This window comes from Uranotaenia lowii, chromosome 3 (assembly GCF_029784155.1).
Source record: "Uranotaenia lowii strain MFRU-FL chromosome 3, ASM2978415v1, whole genome shotgun sequence".
Classification (NCBI taxonomy): domain Eukaryota; kingdom Metazoa; phylum Arthropoda; class Insecta; order Diptera; family Culicidae; genus Uranotaenia; species Uranotaenia lowii.
The window spans coordinates 328,213,760-328,226,115 of NC_073693.1; the positions used below are offsets into that span (position 1 = coordinate 328,213,760).

A 12,356-nucleotide genomic window follows, 5' to 3' on the forward strand; every position below is an offset into this window, starting at 1 on the left:
TCTTTTCTTACACAGCTTTTCCAAGCTGTGTATTTAGTCTAGTCTAGAGCGTTTTTTGTGACACGCATTTCTTTTCATTTGCAAATCTAAACTTTCTACGTTTTCGTTGATTTAAATCAGCTTACCGTTCTTTTTTAAAATGATGAAAAAACGGGAGAGTTTCCAACCACAATTCAGTGAAATGGGGAACTGCCAGGATATTTTTTGATTTATACACTTTATGTTTATGCACTGAGAAAAGTAAACAACATTCCATATATCTGCTTTGGTCACCCTAATTTGGGAGCAGAGTGGGTGGGTGGATAATCACCGACCGAAAGGCAGGACTCACCGCCCACCAGGAGGAACCATATGATTCTTGTTTGAGTACCAACCCGGCTGATGGTGGTGTGCGTGGGTGAGAAAACGCGGCCCCATATCAATATTGGTGGCACCAAATTTTCACCACATGGCAGAATAGAACCAAAGAAGTCAGTTTAGCCAGAGCCAGTCAGTCACACAGCCATCGTCATCCATCTATCGTGCCCCAGAATGTAGGCAAGTGGGCTCCCTGAAGGACACATTCATTGGTAGCAGCTTGTGTGGATGAAAATCCTTCTTTTTTCATTCAAATTTATCATTCGACTAAAGCTGATGTCTGCTGCTGCTACTGCTTTTTAGCTAGTGTTTTCTTCTGGGGAAGGTGAATTTGGAAAAGTGATTTTCGAGCAAATAGAGCTAAAAGTGAATCTGGAAAAGTGGATTTAATCGGTTTCTTCTGCAGATTAATTCGACACCCCCAATCGAGAAGCAATATAACGAAGGAACAAACCGAGCGGCACATAATAGCAATTTAGAGGAATATGGTGAAAAGTTGCTCATCTAAATGGGTGGATGGCGGATACGGAATATGATAAACGAGCCAGTCATCAAAGGTCTTCCAGTGTAGCTTTTGGTACACCAGTAATACAAAAATAAAATACAGCATCTAAAAGCGATATTTTGCCAATGCTTATTCGAGAATAAGTAGCTTTTGTATGAGAAACATTTGCTTGATATTGTTCGACTTAATTCCAAACATTAATCGCACCGTCTGTCTTTGGTTATTGATCGTTTGTGTCATCGAGTGATATTTTGTATAGTCGAAAAAACTAGAAGTGCAATTTGTGTGAAAAGTGTTTAGAAATAAGGGCACGATATCTTATTTTTCGCAAGAAAAAACGCGGGTGAGAAAGTGAAAAGTTTCATTCTCATCCAGAATCACACACAGACAACAATCAAGTGTCATCAATGGAGAAAAGCAAACAACAGCCATCGACGACGGGGAACAAAAAGATGGCAAAACACCAGCAAAAACAATCACAGGTCCTGAACCGTAAAGTTCGGAACCCGCTGAGGTCACTGGGGCTTTTGGCACTGCTTGGAATACTTCTGGAAGGTTGGTAGCCTTTGGAGGATGCTTTGAACTTTCACATCCTTATTGGTGGAGCCTTTTATAATTTTGAATAGAAATGAAATTTAACTATCACTGGTCAAATTTTAGCTCAACTTTTGAATTCCTTAGTCTTTTAATATTGGCGAATGTTTTGAGGTCTGTGTATGCGATTGTTTAAAAAAAAAAACATCATAAAGCAATATTTTGTTAAATTGAAGTGAAAGCAGAACAATTGAATAATTCCAGTAGGTTCTGAAATGTGATAAGACTTAATCAAAAGTTCAAATTAAAAAGTTGAATCAGGAAACTTAGAGATATTAACAGCTAATTTTCTCATTGAACGGTTTAAACTTGCTAGGTTCTTTGATAAAGAAGTAATGATTTTCCGAAACGTCAGAATTTGATTTTTTGAAAATATTAAAAAGAAGTTAGCAATGAAAATAGTCATAACAGAATTTAAAGTGAATTTTTGACGTTTTGGAATTCGATTCTTTTTCAATGAATCTAACAAGTTTTAAGTATACGTAAATTTACCGATTTGTATTTTTAGGTTTAGCGAGAAATTTTAAGATTCCGAACGAAAACGGTACTAGTATTATTTAATCCTATTTCGATTCATGAGTATTACTAATTCAAACAAAAATCAAAACTGATACCATCTCCCACGCACAAGAACTAAATTCTCGAAATGATACCTAACGCAGCATGATTGGGGCAATTCAAGCCATGTATGCATTTTCCCAAAAAAAAAGAACAACATCGTTTCTCCGTTCTTACAGATTTGGCTCCTTCCCACCAGCCGGGGCCATAGAATGGTTTGTGTGGATATATGTATAAAGGATGACACTTTTATCTGGAACGTCTGCTTCCTTTCCTAATGTAAACTCAATTTTCGGAATCAAGGCCCGGCTGAGCTGAGCTGATTTGCCCGATATAGGAAACCAGACCAAACCAGACCAGACCAGGCAGCACACCACTCAGAACCAGAAACAGGAATCACCGAACCGGAATAAAATCAATTTACGTTTCCACTAAACATACAGACGAATGGGAGCGAAAGGGATCCGATCGGAAAATAAAGGGGGTGTACGGAAATAATCCAAAATTCGGGACATATCTATTTGAGGTCGAAATCGTTCCCGTTGATCTGACCTCATTCGATCGGTACGAAGGGATTATATCAGTTAGAGTTATAAATTAGAGTAAATATAAGTTAGATCATTCAGAAATAAGAAACGTCGAGCATATGTGCAGAATTGAGTGACAATTCGTAAAGTGATTTTCGCAATAAGTTCGAAGAAAAACTTTTAAATGGGGTGGTAAAAATGCAGACCATTCGAGTTCCGTGTGGCAAAACTGTTTATGAGACTTACAGGAATCAGATATACCGTGAAGGACCCAATGGCCGCGCATTTAAGCTATGATGAATGTTCTCTGTGCCGTACAAAAATCTTTGTTTGTGCGATTCCGAAAAGAAAAGCACTGACACGTAGTAAAGCTTACGTTCTTTCAGGGAAAAATTTAAAAGTGAGGGATTTTTCATTGTAACGTCACAAAAAACGCGAATATGTAAAAGTGTTGGTGTACCAATGGCCGCGCACGCTTATGATGCTTGTTCCAATCGCCGCTCACAAGTGTACTAATGGCCGCGCTTCTTAATTTGGTTTAAACAGTGGATAAGGTATCCAAACAGTTTAAAATGCTGTTTACATGGCTCTCAGGCTCATTGCCATTATTCACAGGTAAAGATTTTGCTATCTAACCTCAAATTTCCAACACTTAGTAGCAATTTTTATTAGATAATCGTTTCTTCCGATACTGTTTAAAAAAATTGTGTTTTTTTTTCAGCCGGTTATGTGAAGGAAAACATTGATTGGAAAACATGCCTGTGAATCTTATGTAACCTTTGTGAAATTCCGAAGAAGTTCTCTAAGTTTCACTGCTGATAAATACTAGAATACTTTCCGTGCGCGGCAATAGAAACATTCAAAAATGAAGTGTACCAATGGCCGTGCACAACAAAATTGTCATTTTTTTCGCAACAGAACCTTCAAACTGTTCACTTTTTTTCACAATTGATTTATAATACAGCCACAGATAACTTACGTTCGTTTTTGCCAAGGTGCTCGAATTAAACGCAAAAAACTGAATTACAAAAATGGACCCGTTTAGCTCACTTACTAAGGACAACACAAAAAATGGCATCCGACAAAACGATGTTTGTTTTTTTATTTTTTCTGACCTCAAAACGCAGAATAAATTTATTGCTAGTATGGCAAGTGAAAGATACCTAACGGAGGTATCCGAAAATGCGAAACATAGAAATTTTCGTTGTTGAATTTCGGAGAAAATAAAGAATAAAGTTGAAATTGCGCGGCCATTGGTACTGCGCGGCCATTGGTGCTTTCACGGTAGCACAGGAGTAAAACGAACGACTCGTTGATTCCGGTGTCAGAAAGTCATAGAAACGCTATAAGTTTTTTGTTGCCAAATTCTGTTGGGATGTTCTTGAAGTGATTCAGAAAAAGTAGGTTCATAAAATGTTCTACAAGATATAAAGAAGAATTCCTTCAGAAGCACTGCTTTCCTTTTCAGAAGGCACATGAAGTAAAATTCGCCAAGCTCGTGAATATTACTACACCCAAAGAAGAGGTCGTCAAACTTCAATGCCGATCGGAGCTAACTATGTGCCGAAAATGCGCTGAATAGAGCATTGCCCCAAAGGCCCTTATTCTTTGCCGCGCGTGAGATGACGATATCCGAGTCATCTCACTCGATTCCAGGAGTTGCTTTAGGTGAGGAACGTCACTGCGGATGAACTTTAGTATGTACCTCTGTCACTTCACTTACACCGATTATCGGAATAATGTGACTAGAGTCCCGAGTGTCCGGAGTGTGGAGGCGAAGGATGAACCACGAGCTCGCGCGACTCTACGGCGAACCCAGTATCCAGAAGGTGGTGAAAGCTGGCCGGATACGCTGGGCTGGACATGTTGCGAGAATGCCGGACGACTGTCCTGCAAAACAGGTGTTCGCTACGAATCCGGTAGGAACAAGACGAGCGGGGGCGCAACGAGCGAGGTGGTTAGACCAAGTGGAGCGTGATCTGGCGAACGTGGGGTGCCCGAGAAATTGGAGAACGGTTGCTATGAACCGAGTGAATTTTAGGAATTATGTTCGTCAAGTTATGTCGTGAGACGGATTACTATGTAAATAAAAAAGTGACTAGAGTCCCGTGACGGTGAAGTGACTTGACTATCGTCACCTCACGCGCGGCGCTAAATAAGAGCCAAAGATGATATGATTGCTTTTCTGTTACTGGCATAAACACTTAGGCTCTCGGGCAAAATGATACAGGACCACTACATTCAAGCGAAAAAAGAGAAAAATGTTATGGGATTTTCATCCTATTGGATAATTCATCCTAGAAACAAGAAAATTAAAAAAAATGAGGTCGGCGAGAATCGAACTAGAACAATTTTCTACTTCATGTTGCCTACCAGAAAGTTTAACCAGTGTATCACCTTAACAAGATGGAGAACGAGGGTTAATTGTCATACACAGAAACAAATTTTGACTACTACGTTTCACTGAAACTGCAACCTTTAAAATAAATCAACCTGTAATTAACAAAACCTGTAATTTTAAATTGTTTTCCTTAAAAATTAAGATTTATTAAGATTCATTTATTATTACAGCAAATGTCCTGTAAAAAAGTTGTACACTAAAAATTGAATGTCACGTAATTTGTTTTTCGACCTGTAAAATTACGGTAAATGTCCTGCTCCTTTTTGTTACAGGACATTTGCGTTCTTTACAGGAAATAATTTTTACTGTGTAGTCTTTGCGTCACGGCCCTCAGCAAATGTGAAATCGTAGCAAAAATGATAAGTTGAATCGTTTACAATGGTGTTGCGGATCGCAATTCCAACTGCATGGAGGAAAGATCATATAAAATGTCGTCTGAAGTCAGTTTAAATCGGATGTGATAGAAAGTCTGCCGTGTTAAATTTTGAAATGATTTTGTTCCCGCGCGGGCTTCAAGTGAGAAAATTATCGTCATGTTGTCTCTGGAACCAACAGTGCATCCAGATGCCAAAAAATCAGATAGGAATTCAGTAAATATTGACCAATGAGAGAACTCGAGAATATTGTCGTTGGCAACAATTTTAAGGCTATAAGAGGAAAATAGAGACAAAAAATGAGAAAAAAAAAAATAAATCTTCGCTCTTTTGCATTCTTCCGATAGTTACGAATGAGTGTGTCGGATTACGCCCAGGGAAGCAAATCGAGCAGATCTGATGATGATAACTGATTTATCCCTTGTGGGGATAAATCTTAGCGATAAATATGAGAACGCGATGACTTCTCATCCCTTTCCAATAACGATCAAGATAACTCGTCTGAAATTATTTTCTCTCAGTCAGTTCAAGTTCTGAGAATATTCTCCGACAAAAGTGGAAGCGAATCGATCTCATAACCGTTGGCTTAGAAGACTTGAATGCTATCCTCTTTAATTTACTGTGTAAAAGTGAGTAGTAATTCTTCTACAAACTATTTGAATAGATCAGTGCAGGGCCGTAGGAATAACCGACTCATGGGGAGGGTTTGGTTTTTGCCCATGATTTTTTGCCCTACAACGTACGAATAAAACAAAACAAATTGTAATTGTTACTATATGATTATTCATTTTAAAGTTCTCATTAAAAGTTTTTGTATTAAATCGGAACTTTAGAAAAGTGAACCTTAGCCTAAAGGGTGATCAAAACTTTTTTATGAAACCTTTAGAAACAAAATATGGAATTTGCTTTCATCGGTGGGAAATATTTTTGAATTTGTTTAAGAGTCTAGTAGATCCAATTTTTTTTAATTTGAGGATAAAATAAGTTCTTTTAGGGCTAGCCTTCAATTTATTTAAAAAAAACTTATTATATGTTGATCAAATTCGCTTGATGCAAACTTGAACTAAATTTATGATTTTAGTTTGAAATTTAGCTTTAAAATCAGCAATATCAGTAATTTAAAACGATACACCGAGAAAATATTGAATTCTGTGCAGATTTTTAAGTGAAGATCAGATACATGTTTTTTTAAACAGGAAATATTTTTCATAAAGAATCAATTCCATAATGAAAATCCTGTGGATGATTTTTTTTTTAATATTCGAGATATGTTGCATAAAAAAATAGAAAATTACCCCAATTCTACTTTTTATCTGTGATTTTCAGCTGAATTGTGTTTACAAACTAATTCTTAATATAAGTTTAAAATCTGGTAATTGACAAGAAAATTTTTAAGTTCTTCATGTTCTCTCGAATTCCTCTACAATTTTATGTTGATTGGAAAAATCAACTCAATTTTAAACCTGAATTCTGAACCTAAATCTAAAAATTGAACTTTGATTCGGTTTCCGAATTTATATAATATTTCTGAACGCCTTGGAATCACTGGATGAAATAATTAGAATCGAATCAATGTCACTACAAGTGAATTTCTTGGCGCGATAATCAGAATAATGTTGTACTTTCCAGTGGAACTTGATGGACCAGAGGGCTAAAAGTATTATTTGAATGGTTTGTTATTGATTCGGAAGTTGAAGTAGAAGATGAGCAGAAACTTTAGCGGTGGTCTCATCTTGTGCTGGTGAGTTTTTGCAAATCCAGAAAAGCTTTATTCAGCGTGAACTCCAACAAAACTGTGTTGTAAAACTATCTCGAAATGAAGGATATGGTCCTTATCAAACCCGGAAAATCAATATTGAGACTTAATTTGGTTTAAACTTAGGCTTATCAGATACTTTCAGAAAAATGCGAACATTTCATGAAAAAAAAGAGGGACATTGCAAAAAAAAACTTTTGGAAACTTTTGAAAAACTAATCTTAATGTTTTAAACAGCTTTTTTTCCGCGCGGTAGAACTGTTCTATTTTATCCGGAATTTGACTTTATCCTTAAGCTTTACATTTAAAGGGATTCTTTTAGGACTCCGGAATAAATCTTGAGCTATCGTCATTTGGAAGCAACTTAAAGAATATTTCCTTTAATAGAAAATCGCTAGCACGTGCTCAAAGAACGTTTAACCAAACCCAATTATTGTCAATGCAATTGAAATCCAAAGTTTTCGCGCTGGTGATTGGCAACCTTGCCAACTAGCGACGAGGAAAAAATCATCAATTACCTACCGAGGCAATCGGCAACCCTTACTTTTGTTTCGTCCTGACACTTGGAAGATGTTTGATAGATGCCTGGTCTACATGAAATGTCGTCAGTCAGTCGCTGCTGTTGACGAAAACTCCGGTTTGGGGATTCAGCGACAATATTATGGTGATGCTAAGAAGTTTGCCAAATTGCCCGAATATTTGACTAAAAAATTAGGAAAAGTTCTGCCCAGCCCGGTTGCCCTGATTTCGTAGAAAAAAGCATGGATTTTGCACGGATTTATTTACTATATGTATTTCCAAAATTGAACAATAAAACTTAAATTGATTTTTTTTCTTATTTTTGCATCCAAAAACGATATTTTTGAGCAAGTTTAATATAATTAATCATGGACAGTTTTTCGGGAGCCTGAAATACGATTTAAAATCTGATGATTTGTTTTGATGTAAAAATATATTTTGAAATGTACCCTTTTTTATTTTTATTGAATAATTCCGCGATTTTGATCACATTTGCCCGGATATTGCCCAGATTTTGGGTTGAAAATTAGGAAATCAGATATCCGGATTTTACCTGGTTTTAAGATAAAATTCGCCAGGTTCGGAGATGTCTGGAAAATATTCTGGCAAATGCTAATAACTAAACGAGTAATTTAATTTTGTCTCATATGAACTTTAAAAAAAAATGCGTCTTATTTTGAGAAAAAAAAAACACAAAAGAAAACATTATATTTGAATGATTTTCTGTGTTGGACCAATTAATCTAAAATGAGGCTAAATTTATGTTTGTCCAGTGTAAGTCAGTGAAACTTCATAAAAGTGTTACCTAGTTAATTTTTACAGCCTTATTGGTGAATGTCATGTTCTTTAAGTAAGAACCTTTCTAGTTTTTAAAATCATAAATGGATAAAAGAAGATTAGAAAAAAATGACAAGAGTTAAAAATTATCGAGGAGAGATTTCATGATAAGTGTTTTCATCAAGCACGGAACAACTATTTTCAAATGGTAGAATCGAAGAAGGTTGAGTCTATCACAAAAGCTTTCTCAGCAAAAAGCGGGACATTTTAAGTAAAAAGCGTGACTGCTATACATTTCCTTCAAAAAGTGGGACATTGTTATAGCTTAAATGTAAAATTTCTTAGTGCTAGAGGAGCGTCTCTTAAAAACCCCTTAACAGCCATTTGAATACTAGAAAACCCTTAAAATGCAGTGATATATTAACAACATCGTAGAAGCATTATTATTAACTTTTTTACACAGTAAAATTTAAGACATAATCTTGATTTTTGTAGGAAAACATAAGTGGCACTATTTATTTTTCGCTTAATTTATATTTAGATATGTATAAAAAAAAATATAAAACTTCAATTTCAAAAAGCTATATAAAAGTTATAGAAAGTTCTATTTCAATTATGTCAGTACCTACGGGCAAACTTTTCCTCTATTCTTATAAGGTCAAACCGTCCCACCGCTATGCTAGTCTTCCAATCGGCTGGGAACATGTTTGCACTCGGAATTGCAAATCAAATAAAACCGAGAAAGCTATCACCAACTCCGTTAGTGAAATTCATAGCAGAGCAAAAAAAAAAAAATAGCACAGATCAGAACTAAACTGAAAGAAAGCGAAAACCCTTCTTAGTCGGCAGTCGGCACACTTCGAATCCCATAAAAACCAACGGCATTTACCGACTGGTAAAAGTTTGATCAATCAAGGTGGAAGGGAAATGCAGAACGTATGGCCCCGGTAATGTTTCGATATGACGACGATGGACGGGCACCATCGCCAGGATATGGAAATAGATGGTCGGAAAATGCTTTCCCATCTGTCGAATTTCCCCGGGAAGATTTAGCAGGAAACTAAAAAGCGAACAAGAAAAAAACACTGATGTTGGAGGGAAACTCCTTTCGTGATGAAACGAAACAAGACACCCGTAATGAACAACTACTAAATTCAAGAGGGCGTTCGTGTTAGGATGACACCTTTTGAGCTTTAGGTCATGAAATATGGGGAAGTAAGTTCGGGGGTGAGGGTGACAATTTTGACCGAGTAAATTTCCGTAAATTCTGGTATATCTTGTTTCTTATGAGTATGAACTTTTTTTTATTTTTGAAGTAAACAACAGCACGACGTCTTAAAACCTGCAGTGAACAATTGGGAGTTTCTTCAAGTTCGAAACCCCAACTTTTACCCTAGAGTACTGTAGGCAGAATCGGAATGTTCGTTTGAAGATAGTGTTAAGTACCTGTAGTAGTAAAAAGAAGAGAGAAAAGCGCAAATAGACTTGAACTACCTAGAAAAAATTTTCTTGAGTGAGCTAGCTATCGACAAACCACTGCAAACTTTTGATGATGCTCTAGCAGCAAAAAAAAAAGAAAACCGCGCGTCCAACTGGAAAACTAAGCTTTTGCCAACTGCCAGTCCTCGAAGGTCGGGAAACTGAAGTTCTATTACAGTTACTTTGTAAACAGATGGATTAATACTTCTTGCCATCACACTTGAAAAGTTACGAGGTTGAGTGACAGCAAAAGAAGTTTTTTTTTGGCAACTTTGAAATTAAAAACGAATCTATTTGTTTTAAATGAAATTCTTTTTTACTCTTATTCGACTATGAATTTGGAACTCTTTTTTAATATGAATCATAGGCATGTGGTTGTGTTTGTTATTTAAAAATTTAGAATGTATGTCTAAATTTCTAGGAATTATTTAATATTATAAACAGTCTATTTTGAAAATTATGATAACGGCATAAAAGAATAGTTGATTCAGTAATACACCACCTAAATCCAACTTCACATGTGCACGTAAATAAGGTTAAAAAATCATTCAAAAGTGAACACACCGAATAAAACGTTATTCCTGTTATAAAATTGGGAAAGTCGAAAAAAATGAAGTCAAATAACTGAAAAATTCATAAAAAGTCGAGATCTGGTGTTATTTCTAACTTAATTTTTTGGATAAAAATCGGGTTTTTGAAATATGTTTTTTAGATCTTGGATATATAAAGCTTGCTTCAGATAGAATTGAAACAAAATCAATTGCCTGAATTCAAGATATTTTTTTATACAAATGTAGCGTTTTCTTCAAACTTTCAAGAAAAATACGGATAAGATTATTCGTCACGGTTTTGAAGAAATTCTCGAATTTTTCCTGTAACACAGCTTATAAGGCGGCGCACACCTCTTCGTCCATCGTTTTAGCTATCTTCCATCAGGTCTTCATCCGATTAATGTTTTTGACAACCTTTCACCTTGCCTTGAGCCATCTCTTCATGATTGACCAGTATTTCTCAATAGGGCGGAACTGGGGGCAGTTGGGTGGGTTAAAATTTTCGGAACAAACTGGACCGCTTTCTCTGCATACCATTATTAAACGACTTTGCTTGCTGTAATGACAGCTCACCAAATTTGGCCAAAACATTACGGGTTGGTCGTGGGATCGAACGAACGGCAAAATTCTTTTTTGGAAACACTCTTCCCAGCAAACATGAAATCGCATTAAAAATGATATCTCAAGTCATTAAAAACGTTACTGCGAATCGTAATTCCAACTAACGCCAGTAAAATGTCGTAAAAATCGTTACTCGAAGTCGTATTAAATGGTTTAAATCGGATATGATAAAAAGTCCGCCATGTTTGCAGATTTTGAAGACGATTTCGTTCCTTTTTTTCTCCCGCGTGGGTCAAAAGAGAGAATAGCTTTGTTGTTCTCTTTGCGACCAGCAGTGCAACCAGATTGCTCAAAATGAGATGGTGTATTTGCAAGAATTGCCCAATGACAGCGGCAGCAACAGTTCGCATGCGTTGAGAGAAAAAAAACTTGTGCTCTCTTGCATTCTTTCAGTATGTATGGATATGGTGTCGAAATCGTATACTCTTATCGCTTTAGCCAGAAGTTGAAAATTTGTATGTATATTGCCTCCACTTTGGTAGGTAAATACTGTTTTTTCGTGTTTTATACGATCATTCTTTAATGTATATGAAACGTATAACAAAGTTGTTGAGAAATATACCTACAAAAATGTTTGCTGGGTTTTTGGTATAGTTCCGACGTCATTGTCTTATTTGTAACGAAAACTTTCGTTTTTTGCCACAGCTGCAAATGCCCTGCCAAATCATAAATTTCTCGCAAATTTGTGGGCAAAAACGAATTTAAATTTAGCTAGAACAACCTCTGAGCCATTTTCAAGTAAAAATTTTGACTTGCGATTTGCCCGAAGTCAGCCTTAATATTGTCCCAAGTAACAATTTTAGCTTTATTATGGTCAGCAAAATTTCGTTTGGACTATAGCATTAATCTTCATAAAAAGCTAAAGCGCATTTTATAACATCACCTGGACTCTAATAAAGGCAAAATCAGGCTATTTGACCCTATCCTAGAAAAGTCAACATGACCAATCATTGTTGGTCATCAATGTTGGTCACCGAAGCTTTTAAAAAGCTATTATTAAACATCAGTCAGTCATGATGGAATTGATGGAAAAAAGGCCTGAAGAAATATTTTCAAATGCTTGCATTGTGAATCCACCAACATGGCGACATTTTGTACCCTTCGATTTTGCAACCAACATGGCGTTAGTCAATGCTTAATAGCTTTTCTATGGTCAGAAAAATGGCTAATTAGTTTTATCATGGTTTAATGATGGCCCCAAAAAAAGCTACTATTTTACGTTTCTCTCGCAAGACCACCAATTACACGCTTAGGATGAGTTCTTCATTTCTGAGTTGTTAATCATTAGTACAGTAAATAAGGACAGACTTTTCGAATGAAAAGGGATTGGTTGTGAA

The 12,356-nt window shown here is 36.2% G+C and overlaps 1 protein-coding gene across 1 annotated transcript in view; it reads left to right on the forward strand.

Moving 5' to 3' along the window:
* The first annotated feature begins 463 nt into the window (after positions 1 to 463).
* LOC129758516 (uncharacterized) overlaps positions 464 to 12,356 on the forward strand; it is a 36,838-nt gene continuing 24,945 nt past the window's right edge. Inside the window, exon 1 of the mRNA XM_055756029.1 lies at positions 464 to 1,417. Within this exon, the coding sequence (XP_055612004.1) occupies positions 1,270 to 1,417 (148 nt within the window). The 5' untranslated portion in view covers positions 464 to 1,269. The remainder of the gene's footprint in view (positions 1,418 to 12,356) is intronic.